General features: G+C 42.3%; 1 protein-coding gene across 1 annotated transcript; it reads right to left on the bottom strand.

Moving 5' to 3' along the window:
* Nucleotides 1-484: 484 nt before the first annotated feature.
* CA7 (carbonic anhydrase 7) lies at nt 485-16,618 on the bottom strand. The gene is made up of 7 exons (XM_060788450.2): nt 16,579-16,618; nt 14,573-14,770; nt 11,126-11,244; nt 10,092-10,187; nt 6,535-6,597; nt 4,675-4,830; nt 485-2,403 (listed from the first exon to the last, which is right to left on the bottom strand). The coding sequence occupies exons 1-7, from the start codon at nt 16,616-16,618 to the stop codon at nt 2,281-2,283; spliced, it is 795 nt and encodes a 264-aa protein (XP_060644433.2). The 3' UTR covers nt 485-2,280.
* Nucleotides 16,619-20,624: the final 4,006 nt, after the last annotated feature.

Below are 20,624 nucleotides of genomic sequence, written 5' to 3'. Positions count from 1 at the left end.
CCTCCACCACACTCCGGGGCAGAGAGTTCCACTGCTGAACGGCTCTCACAGTCAGGAAGTTCTTCCTAATGTTCAGATGGAATCTCCTCTCTTGTAGTTTGAAGCCATTGTTCCGCGTCCTAGTCTCCAAGGAAGCAGAAAACAAGCTTGCTCCCTCCTCCCTGTGGCTTCCTCTCACATATTTATACATGGCTAAACTTCCCACACAGAATCCCAATGACCACCAGAAAATACTATGTTTTCTGATGGTCTTTGGCGACCCCTTTGACACCCCCTCACGACCCCCTCAGAGGTCCTGACCCCCAGGTTGAGAAACACTGGTATACAGGATGCGTCTTCTGTATGCCCAACGGGACGCCGGGGTGCCTCAGCTGAAGGGTCCCTCAGGTTTCCCAACACAAAGTTTGAATAAGGCTCAAAATGAGTTCAACAAAGTTCTTTATTAGGGTTTTTAAATCTTCAAACAAATGAATTAAATGCTTTATAACCTTGAAAAACCGATAGCCTTTTCAATCTGCCAACAAGGGCAGGCAACTGGATAGTAAACTGTTTCTTCCTTCCTTAGGGAAATCTTCTGACCCCTCCATGGGCAATTTTTCTTTACCTTGCTAGCGTGAGGCCCCTACTCCCGGCTCCAAGCTAGTTTATGAATGACCCGAGTGGTCCCTTACCAGACAAGGTTTCTGTAAATCTGCCAAACTGCAAGGTGTCCTTTAGATTTGCTCCACGAAGACCATAGGAACTGTCCTGTCGTCTCGGCAAAGGCCATGGAACTATCCCTTTACTCCCCCAGAGGAGCTGTGAGTAGTGATGCCTTTTTGCAGATGGGATAGAGAAACCCACACGTCCTGCTGTTAGGCTCCAAAAAAAAAAAAGTGAAACTAACCAAACGTCTTCCCTTGACTCCGAAACCCTGGGAAAAAGGGCGGGTCTAAGGACTCCAACTCTGATTGCCAGGTTGCCGGCCCTATCCTTTCTCAAACAACCCAGGCATACAGAACCGCCATTACCCACTTTTTCTAATAACCCAGGCAGCGCCGGGTCCCCAAGCTAGTATATATAATATAGAACACATTGGGGTCAAATACACAATGATAGAGCATGGAGCAATGTCTGTCCAAGCGCTATGCTCCATCAAAAACAACAAAATCAAGCAGGTGATATTGTTGTGTGGAACGCTTTGTCCTTAGGGTAGAATCATAGAATCATAGAATCAAAGAGTTGGAAGAGACCTCATGGGCCATCCAGTCCAACCCCCTGCCAAGAAGCAGGAATATTGCATTCAAAGCACCCCTGACAGATGGCCATCCAGCCTCTGTTTAAAAGCTTCCAAAGAAGGAGCCTCCACCACATTCCGGGGCAAAGAGTTCCACTGCTGAACAGCTCTCACAGTCAGGAAGTTCTTCCTCGTGTTCAGATGGAATCTCCTCTCTTGTAGTTTGAAGCCATTGTTCCGCGTCCTAGTCTCCAGGGAAGCAGAAAACAAGCTTGCTCCCTCCTCCCTGTGGCTTCCTCTCACATATTTACACATGGCTATCATATCCCCTCTCAGCCTTCTCTTCTTCAGGCTAAACATGCCCAGCTCCTTAAGCCGCTCCTCATAGGGCTTGTTCTCCAGACCTTTTATCATTTTAGTCGCTCTCCTCTGGACACATTCCAGCTTGTCAATATCTCTCTTGAATTGTGGTGCCCAGAATTGGACAGAATATTCCAGGTGTGGTCTAACCAAAACAGAATAGAGGGGTAGCATGACTTCCCTAGATCTAGACACTATGCTCCTATTGATGCAGGCCAAAATCCCATTGGCTTTTTTTGCCGCCACATCACATTGTTGGCTCATGTTTAACTTGTTGTCCACAAGGACTCCAAGATCTTTTGATGATGGTAGATTGGAAGTTGTTGCTTTCCACATGGCCAAATTCCAAAGATGTAATCATGAAACCATAGGTAAAGGAGAGGTGTTTGGATGCACGTGCTAAGGAAGCATTGTTCCAGGTCAACCATCAAGATGTTTGCACACTGTGTTTCCATGTGGGTGCCCAAGACAATTCCACTGAATTAGAGGTACATATTATTCCCAAAAGCAAGTAATTATAAGTACATGGAGTTTGGGTTTGGTGGCTGGGTCAGCTGCGGCCTTGTTTACAATGGTGTAGTTGATGGCTTGTTATCCATTCTAATATGAGATGTTGGTATATAGGGAAACCATATCCACAATGGCTTGGATGGTGTTCTCTGGGGGGCTGTGGATACTCTGCTCTTCATGCCCATCGCTCTGCCTTACATTTTGAATGACGCACGGACAACTCGTCCCTTAAGAGGCTGAGGTGGACGGTAATTATTCACCATCTGGATTCTTTCATCTTCCTCAGTGGTAAACAGAAGAGTTCGAAATTTTTCCATCTGTGAAACAGTATTATTCAAATTAAATTCAAATTAAATAGCATTATTGCCTAGAATATAAATCAGCGGTGGGGGGTGGATTTGAACCATGGATGATCCTGAGTGGTTATGATCTCTCAGCCTCTTTATTTCACAGGATTGTTTTATGTGAGACATTTAAACTAATGAGACATCCATTTCATACTAATGGGAACACCGCAGTTACTATGGAATGATGTATAGTCTTATTGTAATATTATTTGCAGGAGGTAAGAATTGCCCCAACTTTCTAACAAATGCTTAATACGCAAAATATTAAATTCAATTGTTAGTCCTAAACGACTCCGGCCCAATTTACCTGTCCGAACGTATCCTCCCCTATGAGCCATCAAGATTACTAAGATCATCTGGAGGGGCCCTGCTCTCGATCCCACCGGCCTCACAGGCGCGGCTGGTGGGGACGAGAGACAGGGCCTTCTTGGTGGTGGCCCCTCGACTCTGGAACTCCCTTCCACTGGAGATCAGAACTGCCCCTTTGATCTTAACGTTCAGGAAACAGGTGAAAACCTGGCTTTGGGGATTGGCATTCAACGAATGAGCCATGATCCTGTGATATGGATGGATGACGACGAATAATGACTTTGATGACGACTGACCACTGTAATCATATGATTGTATTTTTGCTATTTTAATTGTTTCAATGTTTTAATGTTTTAGTGTGATTTAGAAATATGATGTTTTAATGACGGTCTGTAATATTGATGTTGGAAACCGGCCCGAGTCCCTCGAATGGAGGTGAGAAGACTGGTATACAAAACTACCAAATAAATAAATAAATAAATAAATAGTCACAACTCCATTAGACCAAACTGAATCAATTGCTGATCAAGTTGATTCATTGGGCCCATTCTAGTTGGAGTAATAATTTCCGATAAGCCTTTGACCATGTTTAGACTCCCTAATAATATATATTAGGACCTTTAGATTCTTTATTAGCACTTTATACTTCTGAGATCGAATACTGTTGTTTTATCTACCGCAATTGTTGTATTTTATTGTTTTACCGGGGGGTACTGTGAATTTATGATGTTGTGTTGATTGCTTATTGTTTACTCATATGAGAGATGGTGGCGGGATATTAATATTAATAATAATAATAATAATAATAATCTTTATTTGCACCCCGCTACCATCTCCCCAAGGGACTCGGTGCGGCTTACATGAGGCCAAGCCCAAAGTACATCAAACAAAACATCAATAAACACAACATCAATAAACAATCAATAAAATACAAATCATATAAATCACATAAACAAAAAACAATCGATAGTGACATAAACTATTTTAAAAATGGCCGGGCCAAATGTAATAGATTAAAATTGAAAATATGCTGACGTGAACAAGGTAAAATGTAGGATAGGATTTTTCGGAGAGAAATGAGGGAGCACAGTCCATCCTAAGTCAGTATTAAAGTGCATTGTGAGGACATATTGCTGAGAGTTCTCCTTATTCTGGGAAGGCACACTGGAACAACCATGTTTTCAGGCTCCTCCTAAAAACTGCCAATGTTGAGGCATGTCTAAGTGTGTAAGTGGGAAGTGAGTTCCAGAGTTGGGGGGCCATCGCCGAGAAGGCCCTCTCCCTCATCCCCACCAATTGCGCCCGCGAAGGAGGCAGGAGCTAGAGCAGGGCCCCACCAGATGATCGAAGAGATCGTGTGGATTCGTACACAAAAATGCTGTCATGTAGATAGACGGGTCCCAAACCGTTCAGGGCTTTGTAGGTAAGAACCTGCACCTTGAATTGGGACCGGAAGATGAACAGCAGCCAATGTAGCTCCTTAAACAGGGGGGTTGACAGTTCCCTGTAAGTCACACTAGTTAGTAACCTAGTGCAAGTTGAAATTTTCAGGCCGTTTTCAAGGGCAGACCCACGTTGAGTGCATTACAGTAATCCAATCTGGAGGTGACTAAGGCATGGACACCCTGGCCAGATCCGACTTCACGGTCGCAGCTGGCGCACGAGTCTTAATTCTGCGAAGGCCCTCCCAGCCACTGCCGATGCCTGAGCTTCAAGCGTAAGTGATGAGTCCAGGAGGACACCCAGGCTGCGGACCTGTGACTACAAGTGATTGGCACTTCCCATCCACTACCCAAAACTTAGGAGGTAAGGATACATTGAAGCATTGAATTGGAGGTCCTTAATTGTATTTTTTGTACAAATAATAATGGAAAAATCCTCTTGGAACTGGAGGAATGCTTTCTCCCTCCACCCCCCTTCCTTAACATTTACCTGTTTGTCGGAAATTTGGACAACCTCTTTCAGTATAATCCATGTCACACTTTCATTAAGGGGAGGTGTTGTCAATGATCCTGGATAAGTCCAGTAATCTAGACAATGTGGCAGGAGGCAACTTGGGTTGAAGCACTTGAACTGGGCCGTGGTCCCCTAAGAAAAGGAAAAGCACAAATTGGAGTTAAGCATATAAATGAAATTGCTTTATACAGAACATTTTGGGAGCTACAAAATAATAATAATAATAATAATAATAATAATAATAATAATAATAATAAACTTTATTTGTACCCCGTTACCATCTCCCCAAGGGACTTGGTGCGGCTTGCATGAGGCCAAGCCCAGAATACATCAATACACAAAACATCAATAACAAAACATCAATAAAACAATCAATACAATACAAATCATATATATAACATGAACAAAAATAGGCAATAAACAATCAACAGTGACATATAAACATTTAAAACCAATGGCCGGGCCAAATGTAATAAATTAAAAATTAAAAATAATGCTGACGTGAACGAGGTAGTGTTGTGACTCAGCGTCTGTCTCATGTACCTACTACTAGTAGTAGAAGGAAACGAGGTTTGGAAGAGGAAGACGCTCAGCAACAGCTGAAGCGTATTAGAGACTTGTTCCTAGAGCCTACGGATGAGGAGGATTTTGAGGGGTTTACTCGCGAGGAAATGGAGGTGGAGGATTACCGCGGTGTAAAGCGAGTAGCAAGCAGCTCGGATAGTGATGTGGAATCTGTTTCTAAACGCCTTAAAGATGTAGCTGATTGTGAGGAGTTTGACAGCGAAGAGGAAGAGCTGGACTGGACCAAGGTCCAGGAAGTGTTAGATGTGGTTAATGCTCCCTCTTCTAGTGATGAGTTCCAGGGTTTTACTGACACTTGGGTTTCAGATACTACTTTGCAGGATGCAGTCCGAAGTACAGAATGGCAGCAATGGAGAAGTCAGGATTCACCTGTGGAAATGGATGCACCTGAAAGTAACTCCAGCGACTCGGATGAGATTTAAGGAGCAGTTTGGGAGCAGACTAGTTGCAGAGTTCAAAGTGTCGTGTTACCGTGTGTCTTGTGTTTAACTCTTGCCCTGAGCTCCTGCTTACAGCTTCGTGGATTCCTGATTGTGTGGACGACCTTGCCGGAACTGGATTCGTGAGTCTTATCTCCTGCCCTGACCCTCGGACTGCTGGACCACTCTACGCTTCTGCTTATCCCTTGGTGACTTCGTTGGACCGCTCCTCATGCGGATTGCTGTTTGCTGTTTTGTTTGGATTTGGAATGAACTGAGTTTTTCTGCTGCTGACTTCAAGCTTTACTGCCTGTGTTTTGCTGCTTTCCTTTTCCCAGCGAGGACTGACTGGGACTTGGTTTGTTTACATTTGTTTACATTCTGGCTGGCCGCAAGCCCTTTTGTGTTTACAGCTCTGCTTTTAAGAGCCCTTTTTGTTATGTTAATTGACATTAAAGACCTTTGTTTAACTCCTTAACTGCTGTCTTGCCTTGCTGGTCCGCCTGGGTCTTGACAGGTAGGATATATCTGGGATAGGATTTTCAGAGAGAAATGAGGGAACGCAGTCAATCCTAAATCAGTGTAAAATGCATTTTGAGGGCATATTGCTGAGAGTTTTCCTTATTCTGGGAAGGCACACTGGAACAACCACATTTTCAGGCTCCCCCTAAAGACTGCCAGTGTTGGGGCATGTCTGATGCCCCTGGGAAGTGAGTTCCAGAGTCAGGGGGCCACCACCGAGAAGACCAAAACCATCAACCATTCTTCTTGCAGAGTATGCAGTTCCACGTGCATCCATCTTGCCTACTCTACATTTTTGCTGAAAACTTACCTTAAATTTGACCATGTATAAGGCATCTGTTAATCTGTTCATATCAGCATGTTCTTCTCCAATCTAAATGTTTAAAAGACAATGTTGATTTTGGGAAGTAGGATTTTTTAACGATAACAGTTCAGATCGGTCAGCTTCCCCCAAATACAGTAGATGCTCTCCAGATATGCTAACTACACCTCCCAACATGGCAGATCCCTCATCAATGACCACTGGTTCCATCTTGTAACATCTTAGGGTGCATCTACACAGTAGGATGAATGAAGTTTGACACCACTTTGCCATGGTTTAATGTAGTGTTTCTCAACCTTCCTAATGCCGCGACCCCTTAATACAGTTCCTCATGTTTTGGTGACCTCTAACCATAAAATTATTTTTGTTGCTACTTCATAACTGTCATTTTGCTACTGTTATGAATCGTAATAAAAATATCTGATATGCAGGGTGTGTTTTCATTTACTGCACGAAATTTGGCACAAATACCCAACATGCCCAAATTTGAATGCTGGTGGGGTTGGGGGGTGGGATTGATTTTGTTATTTGGGAGTTGTAGCTGCTGGGATTTATAGTAATCCTACAAATAAAGAGCATTCTGAACTCCACCAACGAGGGAATTGAACCAAACTTGGCACACAGAACTCCCATGACCAACAGAAAATACTGGAAAGTTTTGGTGGGCATTGAACTTGAGTTTTGGAGTTGTAGTTCACCTAGATCAGTGGTTCTCAACCTGGGGGTTGGGACCCCTGGAGGGGTCGTGAAGGGGTGTTAGGGGGGTCAGCAAAGACCATCAGAAAACACAGTATTTTCTGTTGGTCGTGGGGGTCTCTGTGTGGGAAGTTTGGCCCAATTCTATCATTGTTGGGGTTCAGAACGCTCCTTGATTGTAGGTGAACTATAAGTCCCAGCAAGTACAACTCCCAAATCTCAAGGTCTATTTTCCCAAAACCCCATGAGTGTTCACATTTGGGCATATGGAATATCCGTGCCAAGTTTGGTCCAGATCCATCATTGTTGGAGTCTAGAGTGCTCTCTGGATATAGGCGAACTTGAACTCCCAAACTGAAGGTCAATGCCCACCAATGCCTTCCAGAATTTTCTGTTGGTCATGGGAGTTCTGTGTGCCAATTTTGGTTCAATTCCATTGTTGGTGGGGTTCAGAATGCTCTTTGTTTACAGGCTAACTATAAATCCCAGCAACTACAACTCCCAAATGGCAAAATCAATCCCCCTGCAAATCCCATCAGTATTCAAATTTGGGCATACTGGGTATTTGTGCCAAATTTGCTCCAGTGAATGAAAATGCGTCCTGCAGATCATTATTTACATGGTGATTCATAATGTTAGGGTTATGGTTGGGGATCACCACAACATGAGGAACTATATTAAGGGGTCACGGCATTAGGAAGGTTGAGAACCACTGACCTAGATCCAAAGAGCACTGTGGAATCAAACAATGATGGATCTGTACCGAACTTGGTACGAACACTCAATATGCCCAAATGTGAACACTGGTGGAGTTTGGGGGAAATAGACCTTGACATTGGGAGTTGTCGGTGCTGGAATTTATAGTTCACCTACAATCAAAGAGCATTCTGAACCCCACCAACCACTGAATTGGGCCAAATTTCCAAACAGAACCCCTATGTCCAACAGAAAATACTGTGTTTTCTGATGGTCTTTTGCGACCCCTTTGACACCTTCTCGTGACCCACCCAGGGGTCCCGACCCCCAGGTTGAGAAACACTGGCTTAATGCTATGGAATCATGAGAGCTATATTTTTACATAGTCTTTAGCCTTCTCTGCCCAAGAGTTCTGGTGTGGCAACAAACTACAGCTCTCGTAATTCTATAGCATTAGGCCATAGTAGTTAATGTGGAGTCAAGTGTATTAATTCTACAATGTAAAGGTTTCTCCTTGACATTAAGTCTAGACTCTGCGAGTTGGTGCTCATCTCCATTTCTAAGATGAAGAGCTGGTGTTATCCGTAGACACCTCCAAGGTAATGTGGCCAGCATGACTGCGTGGAGAGCTGTTACCTTTGTGCAGAAGCAGTACCTATTGATCTACTCATATTTGCATGTTTTTGAACTGCTAAGTTAGCAGAAGCTGGGGCTAACAATGGGAGCTCACCCCATCTGCAAATTCAAACTGCCAATCTTCCGATCAGCAAGTTCTGCATCTTAGCAGTTTAATCCACTGAGCCACCACAGTCTCCTATAAAACATGTAGGGAAACATTTAAACTTATATTATATCCACCATTCTTTTTAAGGAAGAAGCTAAAATAAACATCTCTGGTAAGCGTAATCATTTGTGTCCAGAGAATCTGCATTCCCTCATTGATCTATAACACTATATGTAATAAAATATGAAATATTTTCTGTTTCTTGTTTAAAAGTTTTATTTTCTATTTAATTGTGCAGTCCTTGCTTCGAAGTAGTTGTTCTACTCCAGAAACTTCGTTTTTGTGGTTGCCACAAACTATGTTGACTCGATGGGGTATTCATTGAAAAACTATAGCACAGCGGTTCTCAACCTAGGGGTCACGACCCCCAGGGGGGTCGCCTGGCCATTTTGGAGGGGTCGCGAGGCTGCCTCCGTTGGCCTTGCCCCAAGGGCGCATGAAGGCCCCTCTGCCGCTCCCCCACACCATGCATGCAGGTCGGGGGGGAGCACAGAGCATCATCAAAGATATTTCAACTTTAAAATAAGTGCTTAACACTGCTATATATCAATTGTTAAGTATAACAGATGACGGGATTTGTAATGCTTTCAACAGCATCATCTGTTGTCCATACTCCCCCAAACCTCTCCAGTATTTTCTGTTGATCATGGGAGTTTAGTAAAATTCCATTGTTGGTGGAGTTCAAAATGCTCAAAGATTGTAGGTGAGCTATAAATCTAAGCAGCTACAACTCCCAAATGACAAAATCAATCCCCCGCAACTCCACCAGTGCTCAACTTTGAGTATATTGAGTATTTGTGCCAAATTTGGTTCAGATCCAGGGTTGTTTGGGTTCAGAGTGCTCTCCAAATGTAGGTGAACTACGTCTCCCCTAACTCACTTTCAATTCCTCCCAAACCACTCCAGAGTCTCGGCTGTGGAAGTCAGAGCTGAATTGGTTGAAGGTACTGCAGATACCATCATCTGTTGTCCATACTCCTCCAAACATATTGTTTTTGTGATTAAGCACTATGCATTAATTATGTTCAATTTATGACAATGAAATTTATGACATCCTGCATATCGAATATTTACGTGACAATTCATAGCAGTAGCAAAATTACAGTTATGAAATAGCAACAAAAATAATTTTATGGTTGGGGGTCACCACAACATGAGGAACTGTATTTAGGGGTCACAGCATTAGAAAGGTTGAGAACCACTGCTATAGCAAAATAGTGCTGCAGGATGTCCCGAAAAAAACAAGGATTTTGCAAAATAATAAACTTTCCCCATGTTTTGATGATAGAACAAATTAGGAAATTACATTTAGAACCCAGGAAAAAAATCATGTTACATAGTGCAATGACTATGAGCATATAAATCTTACCTCTAAGAAAACACCAACCACTGCTAAGCCATCTGGGGCTGTCACTGCCTCTTCAAACTTCATATATTTGCTTGCATTCCAGTGAACTAAATGAAGCTGAGTAGGACAATCAGGCATCATTATTTACAAGCAATTAGTGACAAAGTCCTGTGCTTTATTTGACTAATGATGTTGTAACTGCTTCAGTGTTTTTAACGTGTTGTTGAAGGCTTTCATGGCCTGGAGCACTGGTTGTTTGGGTTCAGAGTTTTCCAGGCTGTATGGCCATGTTCCAGAAGCATTCTCTCCTGACGTTTCACCCACATCCATAGCAAGCATCCTCAGAGGTTGTGAGGAAACTAGGGAAGTGGGGTTTATATATCTGTAAAATGTTCAGGGTGGGAGAAAGAACTCTTGTCTGCTTGAGGCAAGTGTGAATGTTGCAACTGGCTACCTTGATTAGTACTGAATGGCCTTTGTCCCTAACAGTTCAAAGAGATAGATAAGTATATCAGTTAAGTAGCTGAGAAACCCAATTGCTTTGCATGAATGCTGATGGATATCTATCACTAAGGAGAAGGTTGACTCAAGCAAGTTTTTAACTTTTCTCAGAAGACTCCTGGTTTTCTTCCCAAATGGTAATGAATGCCTTTCCAAAAGGTTATGATCTCTAGCAAGGTCATGCCTTTCCTGTGACCAGTGGTTTTCCAAAAGGTTATGAATCCCATTTCCCAAATGGTAGTGGAGATTCACATTTTTCAAAACATATCTGTTGAACTACAATTTCCAGTAGCTACAGCCAATAGGGCTAGATATAAGGGGTACTTATAATGACTCCCAGTCTAAGGAACCTGCAAGCCTTGGACTGGTGAGAGCTATTAAAATTGCTTTTATAAATATCCCAAAACAAAACCATTTTGCATGAAACTTTGGCTCCATAAATCTTGAGGAAGTATTCATAGGCACATGGTGTGGTATTGTAGTATTAGCATACTGTGGGTGAGGGTATTTTTATTTTGTGCAAATGTATAAGACACCTAAGATTTATTACTCACTTCCATTGGAAAAGGTTTGCCATCAACGGTATGCTCTGATCCAGTGTCATGCTTTGACCCCCAGTGAAAATGGAACTGTTTCAACCTGTAAGGAACTTCCAGTGGGCCCCCACTGACAACTGCAACAGAATACAAATGAGAAAGTGATATGGTTAACACGCAGGTGTCATCAGTTAGACATCCTTTGGGAGAAGTCCCATCAGATTGGAGGAGGGTTAATGTGGTCCCAATCTTCAAGAAGGGAAAAAAGGTTGACCCAAACAATTACCGTCTGATCAGCCTCACGTTGATACCAGGCAAGATTCTGGAAAAGATTGTTAAGGAAGTGGTCTGCAAACACATAGAAACAAATGTGGTCATTACTAATAGTCAACACGGATTTATCAAAAACAAGTCATGCCAGACTAATCTGATCTCTTTTTTCAATAGAGTTACAAGCTGAATAGATGCAGGGAATGCCATGGATATAGCATACCTGGATTTCAGTAAGGCCTTCAACAAGGTTGCCCATGACCTTCTAACTGTGCTAAGACACAAAAGAGACATGCACAAGAAGTGGAAAAAGGGAGAAATCACCAAAGAAGAATGCAAATAGCCAACACCTGTAGGGAAAAGGTCCACAAGGCTAAAGCACAAAACAAGCTCAGGCTTGCCAGGGACATAAAAACAATAAAAAGGACTTTTTTCTTATGTCAGTAGAAAAAGAAAGAGCAAGGAGGCGATAGGGCCTCTTTGAGGAGAAGATGGAGCAATACTGACAGGGGATAGGAAAAAGTCCGAACTACTTAATGCCTTCTTTGCCTCAGTCTTCTCACAAAAAGAAAGCCATCTTCAACCTCAGCAAGATGGAGTGGATGAGGGATAGAGGACATCCAACCCTAAATTGGGAAACAAGTTGTCCAGGAATACCTGCCTGCACTAAATGAGTTCAAGTCCCCAGGGCCAGATCAACTATACCCAAGAGTATTGAAGGAACTAGCGGAAGTCATTTCAGAACCATGGGCAATCATCTTTGAGAGTTCTTGGAGAACGGGAGAAGTTCCAGCAGACTGGAGGAGGGCCAATGTGGTCCCAATCTTCAAGAAGGGAAAAAAGGATGACCCAAACAATTACCGCCCGGTCAGCCTCATGTCGATACCAGGCAAGATTCTGGAAAAGATTGTTAAGGAAGTGGTCTGCAAACACATAGAAACAAATGTGGTCATTGCTAATAGTCAACATGGATTTATCAAAAACAAGTCATGCCAGACTAATTTGATCTCTTTTTTCAATAGAGTTACAAACTGGGTAGATGCGGGGAATGCCGTGGATGTAGTTTACCTGGATTTTAGTAAGGTCTTCGACAAGGTCCCTCATGACCTTCTGGCAAGGAAATTAGTCCAATGTGGGCTAGGCAAAACTACGGTTAGCTGGATCTGTAATTGGTTAAGTGAAAGAACCCAGAGGGTGCTAACCAGGTTTGAGGAAAAGAGACAAAAGAGAGTTCCTGAGGTCTGTAAAAGCACGGTTTATTCTCGGTTGGCGCCAACCGGATATTGGCCCTGCTGGTATTCCAGGAAACAGCTTGCTGAACCAAAGAATTGCCTTGGTTTATATACCCTTTAAAATAATATGCATGCATCATACAAGCCTCACAATGTGCATCACAAAATTCCACTTTTACATTGACTTCAATAGCATATTTTAACTTAAACACCTCTACTCTTCCATTAAGCACCTTTATCTAAAGAGCTGCTCATTAAGAAGACCATCCTGTACCCCATAGCGCCAGAATGTCTACTGATAGCAAGAACTTCCATCCATCTTAAGATAAGTCCCTCCTGAAGAAGCCTCTTGATAGCAAGGCTCATTAATCTTATGATAAGCCCTACTTGGTGCAAGTTTTGATATCTGCCAGAAGCCTTAGACATTCCTTTCGTAAATCCTGGCCTCTTTCTAGCCTCTTGGTGGCACCTAATTTGCAGCTTTTAAGAAGAGAATATTTTCCCAAATGAAGTGATGTTCATGCATACATACATGTCCCTTTGTAATTTCATATATATTTTCTAATTCCTATTTCTAATGTGGTTACATCCAATATATATTTTCCAATATATGTATTATGGATTCCCATCATGCCTTCATCACTGCAAGAGATCTTATAATGGGAAATCAATGTAGCAAGGTGTTGTGTCTCAGCTTGACTCTGAGTATGAAGCTGAGCTGTTTGGGTCTTCTGAGCCTGACTTTGGGCCTTCTGAGCCTGATTTCCTGCAGGATGACAAGGAGGCTGATAGGCTACAGATTCCTGTACATGTTTCAGATGGGGCTGATAGTGTGGCTGCTGAAGGAGAAACCACAAGTCAGTTCCCCGGGGAAAGGAATGTTCCTGCAGTTAGAGAGACTGATAGCGAGAGTGAAATCCCACATGGCCAGGTGGAGGATCCATCCCAGCTGGACCCAGATAAGGGGTTGCTTAGCCTTGCGGATAATGAGTTAATGAGCAGACAAGATCGTTTGCAATTAAGGCTTTGGAGAAGCACTCGCTTGGCCAGCAAGCGAGAAGCCAAAGGTGCCCAAGGTCAACGCAATGCTTTCATGTTCACAAAGGGTATTTAGTCTTGTAGCTGACAGGCAGTTGTTGTCAGTCCAATATTGCTCTTCCCATGTTAACTTCTGGGGATTTTCCTTGGCTTTTCGCAGCACGCTTCTGGCTTCCTGAGTCTGGGATTTGGGTCTTGTTTTCAACTGTTTACCATGGACTTTGTTTGGCTATTGCTAAGAGATTATGATTCATGTTTTTGGCTTTGAATCTTGGGAACTTTGCCTTTACATTTAAGTCTCTGTTTGCCCATGGAACTATTGCATTTCTATTTCTTTGTTTTGATTTTGCTTTTCTCAGTAAACTAGAAAAAACCTACAGCCTTGGTGTGGTGGTGTCTGGAGCAAGGTGAAAACTACCCTGAGTTACAACACAAGGCTAGTTTACCTAATTTTGAAGAACAGGAAGTAAAGGTAATTGCCACTTAAAGCTGAGGAAGAGTGCAGAACACTTTTAAGTTCAAAGCCTACAATGACCTAATTTGGACACTGACTCAAAACACCTATCCTAAATGTATTTCAAAGGCTTTCATGGTCGGAATCACTGGGTTGTTGTGAATTTTCCGAGCTGTATTGTCACAAAAATATCACTGCAGATTTGATCGATGTGGATTTAATGCTCCGTGGGAATGAATGGAAAAATTGAAGGATGAATGGATGGAGTTAATAATTTTGGAAGCACCAGTAAAATATCAAGGCCTGCAGTGACTAAACTACCTGCTTGCTGGGCTGTAATTAAAAGTTGCTAATAAGAACTGAGGTTTCTTCCAACTCTATGAGAAAAAAAATATAAAAATTTAACCTATGAATGTCAAGCAGAGATAAGTGACCACCAGCTTAGGAGACAGCATCTCATGCACCACTTACCTGTTTTATTATCAACACCTTTAACTTCCACTGTGACTGAATGTCCATTGTTGGTGATGTCAAGAGATGAGCAGGAGTCATAGGAAAAGCCAAGGGGCTTCAGACAGGGGTCATAAATAGCCTGCGTGGGAATGATATCTATGGGGGACTGGTGGCTGCCTTCGGCAATGGGATAGGAGTTGCACCACTCAGAAGGGCCTTTGGGGAGCAAAAGAAGAATAATAAAGGAAAAGGATTGTACGTTTACTCGTAAGTTTTAATGCGTTCAGTATTGCTAAAATGAGTTCTTTGCAAGTAAACTAATATTTGAATCATGAAAAAGAAACACATTGGTAACTTATCAAAGAGAAAATCATAGAGTCCTTAAAGAATATTCACCAGCCTTTCTTTATCTCATCATTGTAGGGTGATGGGGAGGAATACACAACCCCACATATTTCCTAGGCAGTTTAAATGGCTTGGACTAGGGCTGGGCGGTTTCATTCGTTAATTTCGTAATTCGTTATTAATTCATTATTTTTTTTTATAACGAAGCGATATTGAACCATTCAGGAGCAACTAAAAAACGAAACGAATTTTTCCAATTCATTTCGTAATTGTTTCGAAATTGTTTCGTAATTGTTTCGAAATTGTTTCGTTATTATTTCATTATTATTTCTGTATTTCTGGTGCAAGTTTTATAGTCGTTGTTTGTTTTATCAGTGATAAAAAAAAAATTATCACACCAACAGTCAACAACAGAGGGAGAGGGAAGCTTCAGAAGTTCCCCCGGTCCCATTTGGAGGGTTTTTTAGCGTATTGCGCAATCGCGTCCGCCATTAACGAATCGATTCGTTATTATTTCGAAATTGTTTCGTAATTTCTGAAATTTCGTAAATATCGAACTTTTTAAAAGAAAAATTTCGGAATTCTTTTAAATAACGAAACGCAAAAAACCCCCAAAAACGAATCGAGTTTAGAAACAATTTTTTCCGTGGTTGGACAACCCTAGTTTGGACAGTCTGTTCCCTATTCTTCCTTTTCCTCTTCCACTCCTGGCATAGAAAGTGGAAGGAAATGAACTAAACAGGTATGTACTTTGGTAAAGAAAAGCAATACATCGGATAATGTAATAGTGTTCAATCATATCTACAGATTCAGTTAGTTTGCCCCATTCAGTGATTCAGCCAGGAACATTTCCCCCACAAATATGGGCATCCTTCTGTAAAATATTTCTCACTAGACCAAGAAAGTACTTTGACTGTTCTTGATTACCTCACATTTGAAATGTACCTTCACTAAGGCTCCTTCGCTATCCTATATCCCAGGATCTGATCACTGATTATCTGCTTTGAACTGGTTTATATGAGTCTACATTGCCAGATAATATGGGATCAGACCCTGGGATATAGGTCAGTGTAGCTCCAACCTCAGTCTTGGTGACCTCACTAATAACTAGAGTCAGCCTTCCAAATTCATAGGAGTTAGGAAGGCAACATTCCTAAAAAAGTGAGAAAGCTCCGGCAAATAATTAATTCTAGCACCCTCATACATCAAATATACAGTACAGACTCCTGGTGGGATTATCTGCCTTGATATTCTAGGTTATATGGTATGTGGAAGAGCCCTCAGTGAGATGGGGAGTACGAGGCAACCCTATTTATTTGAAAACTCTTAGAAAAGACCCAGATCATGGACAAAACTCAGCAAAACTATATATTAGTATATATAGTATAGTATAGTATAGTATAGTATAGTTCATGCTTAGCAAGTGCAAAATTAACTTGTAAGAGTATCCTCCAAAGATTAAAATGCAATCTGAGCATGGCAGAAATATTATGCTTCTTTTACACAATGGTTTAAAAGATGTTTCTTCACTGACCATTTAAGTGCCCACATGCATACTTTGCCTGATGCCAATAGCAGGGGATGCACCTACAAGAAGTATTGCAAAAAATACCCTGAACATAAAAGAGAAGAAAGTGTAAGTTTGGTATCAGAAGAAGGTAGGCATGCAAATAACTTACCATCTTTCTCCCCATATCCCCAGCAGTCATGACAGGTCATTATGCAGGTTGCTTCCTTTTGCTTTTCTGCCAGGTCTTTTAATGTTCCAGCTTAACTGCTTCTATAAAAGCTTACTTGTAGGACTGCTTCAGGTTTTTTTTTAAAGAGGCAGCAGCTGCAGCAGAAATTCAGCCCTTTGAGTCTTGATTCAGTCTGCTGTGAGTCGGGTTTACACATCTATCTCCTACATAAATTATGAAAATACCACAATTTCTCCCGTCATCAATAGCCACGGATGACTCCTGACTCCCATATCAGTAAGGCAGTTGAATCTACACTTGAGTTTTAACTTGAACTTTGTTGTTGTTCATTCGTTCAGTTGTTTCCAACTCTTTGTGACTTCATGGACCAGTCCACGCCAGAGCTCCCTGTCGGTTGTCACCACCCCCAGCTCCTTCAAGGTCAATCCAGTCACTTCAAGGATACCATCCATCCATCCTACCCTTAGTCGGCCCCTCTTCCTTTTTCCTTCCATTATCCCCAGCATCATTGTCTTCTCTAAGCTTACTTTCTTCTCATGATGTGGCCAAAGTACTTCATCTTGGCCTCTGCTATTCTTCCCTCCAATGAGCAGTCAGGCTTTATTTCTTCAAGTATGGACTGGTTGGATCTTCTCGCTGTCCAAGGCACTCTCAGAACTTTCCTGCAGCACCACAGCTCAAAAGCATCTATCTTCCTTTGCTCAGCCTTCCTTATGGTCCAGCTCTCACATCCGTAGGTACTACGGGGAATACCATGCTTTGACTGTGAGGATCTTGGTTGAACTTTAAACTTGAACTTCAAAGGTAGTTAAATCCACTATTGACTTTTAATTTGACTTGTCCAGCATTCAACTTGCCTCCTCAAAGGACATTCAGCACTTTGGCACATTCCTTTGAAGATTAGACTAAAATCCAGAACAGATCTACCATCTCACTTTTATGGAAATAAACAATTTTCAAGGTTTAATACCCTGAATTTGTTGAAGACTTGAGGTTCAATCAATGAGGGCAGCCCTGCACCCAGATGGATTCCGGTTTTTCCTGCACACTGTGGTCTATGTGTCATCTGAGGTCTGCTCTTCTATTCAGTCATTCTTATCCTTGGATAAGGACAAGCAAAAAAGTGGGTGCTAGAAATACTATCATACGAAAGCTGACTGGCACAACCTGGGGATCACAACCAGACAAAGTGAAGACATCTGCCCTTGCGCTATACTACTCTGATGCTGAGTATGCATGCCCAGTGTGGAACACATCTCACCACGCTAAAATGGTAGATGTGGCTCTTAATGACACATGCCGCATTATCACGGGGTGTCTGCGCCCTACACCATTGGAGGAATTACACTGCTTAGCCGGTATTGCACCACCTGACATCCGCCGGGAAGTAGCAGCCAATAGTGAAAGGACCAAGGCAGTGACATCTCCAGCTCATCCCCTGTTTGGATATCAGCCAGCACCTCAACGACTTAAATCAAGAAATAGTTTTCTAAGATCTACAGAGACACTCGCTGGAACACCTCAGGAAGCGAGAGTCCAAAAGTGACAGGCTCAAACCCAAAACCTCAATCAATGGCTGTAACCAAATGAGAGACTCCCCCCCGGGCACACAGAAGACTGGGTGACTTGGAAGGCGCTGAACAGACTGCGCTCTGGCACCACGAGATGCAGAGCCAAGCTCCAGAAATGGGGCTACAAAGTGGAATCCACGACATGAGAGTGTGGAGAAGAGCAAACCACAGACCACCTGCTGCAATGCAACCTGAGCCCTGCCACATGCACAATGGAGGACCTTCTTGCGGCAACACCAGAGGCATTCCAAGTGGCCAGCTACTGGTCAAAGGACATTTAATCAACTACCAATCTTGCAAACTTTGTGTTTTGTCTGTTGTTTGTTTGTTAAAAAAATGCAACACAACTGTTCAGTCTGCTCCTGACACACAATCTTTTTAAGACTGTGTCCAGAATCTTCTTTTATTTCTTTTGCTTTCCTCAGCAGCACTCTACACTGCCATATAACCCAGAATATCAAGACAGATAATCCACATTATCTGCTTTGAACTGGATTATCCGAGTCTACACTGGCATATAATCCAATTCAATATGGATTTTATACAGCCAGTGAATCCATTCTGATGCTAATCTGGACATGGTGCTGAAATCAAAAGCAGATAATTTGGCTTTTATACACCTGTGTAGAAGGGGCCTCAAGATCAGGTGAGATTTTCCATTGCCGTGTGCTAAATACTCTCTGCTCAAGAATTCTCTCCACTCACATTTCTGAAATAGGATCTTATCTTTGTACAGAGTTTCACTCAGGTTATGCAGGATAGAGCTATAACAAGAGTACTTGCTCATGACATACACTGTAGAGAAGTCTAAGTAATTTCAGGCTGTGCACCTGCAGTCATATAATATCATCTGGAAAATGGATTGGTTGGTTACAGCTACAGATCAGATTCAGTTTCGCTATACTATTTTTTTCTTTTTCTAAAAAACAAAAACCCTTTAGCATATGATTACTTGGAAGTTAGAATTGATATACAGTGAGGGTTTCTAAGTAAAGCAGCTATGTTATTTTTAATGAAGACTACCTTGGAAGAAGACAACAGAATAGGAAGGACAAGAGACCTCTTCCAGAAACTCAGAAACATTGGAAGTAAATTTCAGGCAAAAATGGGCATGATAAGAAACAAAGATGGCAGGGATCTAACAGAAGCTGGAGAGATCAAGAGGAGCTGGCGAGACTATACAGAAGATGTGTATAGGAAGGATAATAATATCGAGGATAGTTTTGATGGTGTGGTGAGTGAATTAGAACCAGACATCCTGAGGAGTGAGGTTGAATGGGCCTTGTTGCTAACAACAAGGCAGCAGGAGACGAGGGGATCCCAACTGAACTGTTTAAAATCTTGAAAGATGATGCTGTCAAGGTGATGCATGCCATATGCTAGCAAATACGGAAAACACAAGAATGGCCATCAGACTGGAAAAAATCAACTTATATCCCCATACCAAAAAAAGGGAAATGTGGAAGACTGCTCAAACTTCCGCACAGTGGCCCTTATTTCTCATGCCAGTAAGGTAATGCTCAAGATCCTGCAAGGAAGACTCCAACAATACATGGAGCAAGAGTTGCCAGATGTACAAGCTGGGTTTAGAAAAGGCAGAGGAACGAGAGACCAGATTGCCAATGTCTGCTGGATAATGGAGAAAGGCAGGGAGTTTCAGAAAAACATCTATTTCTGTTTTATTGACTGTTCTAAAGCCTTTGACTGTGTGGATCATAATAAATTGTGGCAAGTTCTTGGTAGGATGGGCATACCAAATCACCTTGTCTCTCTCCTGAGGAATCTGTATAAGGTCCAAGTAGCAACAGTAAGAACTGACCATGGAAGAACAGACTAGTCCAAGATTGGAAAAGGAATACAGCAGGGTTGTATACTCTCCCCCAACCTATTCAACTTGTATGCAGAACACATCATGCGATGTGCGGGGCTTGATGAATGCAAGGCTAGGGTGAAAATTGCTGGAAGAAACATTAACAACCTCAGATATGCAGATGACACCACTTTGATGGCCAAAGGCGAGGAGGAGCTGAGGAGTCTTCTAATGAAGGTGAAAGAAGAAAGCGCAAAAGCTGGGTTGCAGTTAAACATAAAAAAAACTAAGACTATGGCAACAAAAATGACTGACAACTGGAAAATAGAGGGAGAAAATGTGGAGGCCGTGAGAGTATACAACCCTGCTGTACACCTTTCCCAATCTTGAACCAGTCTGTTGTTCTGTGGTCAGTTCTTTCTGTTGCTACTTGGTCCTTATACAGATTTCTCAGGAGAGAGACAAGGTGATTTGGTGTGCTGGACTACAACTCCTGTCTTTCTTATCATGACTGGAACTGATGGGAGTTGTGATGCAGGAACATCTGGAAGGCTGCAGTGTGTCCTGTTGAGTCAGGAGAGCATGATTTGGATTTAGATACATGGCTTGTGGATTTGATGACTGGCTTTGAAGCAGGCTTGGGA

The sequence above is a fragment of the Anolis sagrei genome, chromosome 8 (genome assembly GCF_037176765.1).
Source record: "Anolis sagrei isolate rAnoSag1 chromosome 8, rAnoSag1.mat, whole genome shotgun sequence".
NCBI classification, from domain to species: domain Eukaryota; kingdom Metazoa; phylum Chordata; class Lepidosauria; order Squamata; family Dactyloidae; genus Anolis; species Anolis sagrei.
This window is presented reverse-complemented; position numbering and strand designations above follow the sequence as displayed.

Coding starts and splice junctions, on each gene's coding strand:
- CA7 (XM_060788450.2), bottom strand. CDS start 16,618: ATGACCTGTCATGACTGCTGGGGATATGGGGAGAAAGATG. Junction 6,598..10,091: donor TGGTTGGTGTTTTCTTAGAG/GTAAGATTTATA, acceptor TTAAACATTTAG/ATTGGAGAAGAACATGCTGA. Junction 2,404..4,674: donor TCCAAATTTCCGACAAACAG/GTAAATGTTAAG, acceptor ACTGTTTCACAG/ATGGAAAAATTTCGAACTCT.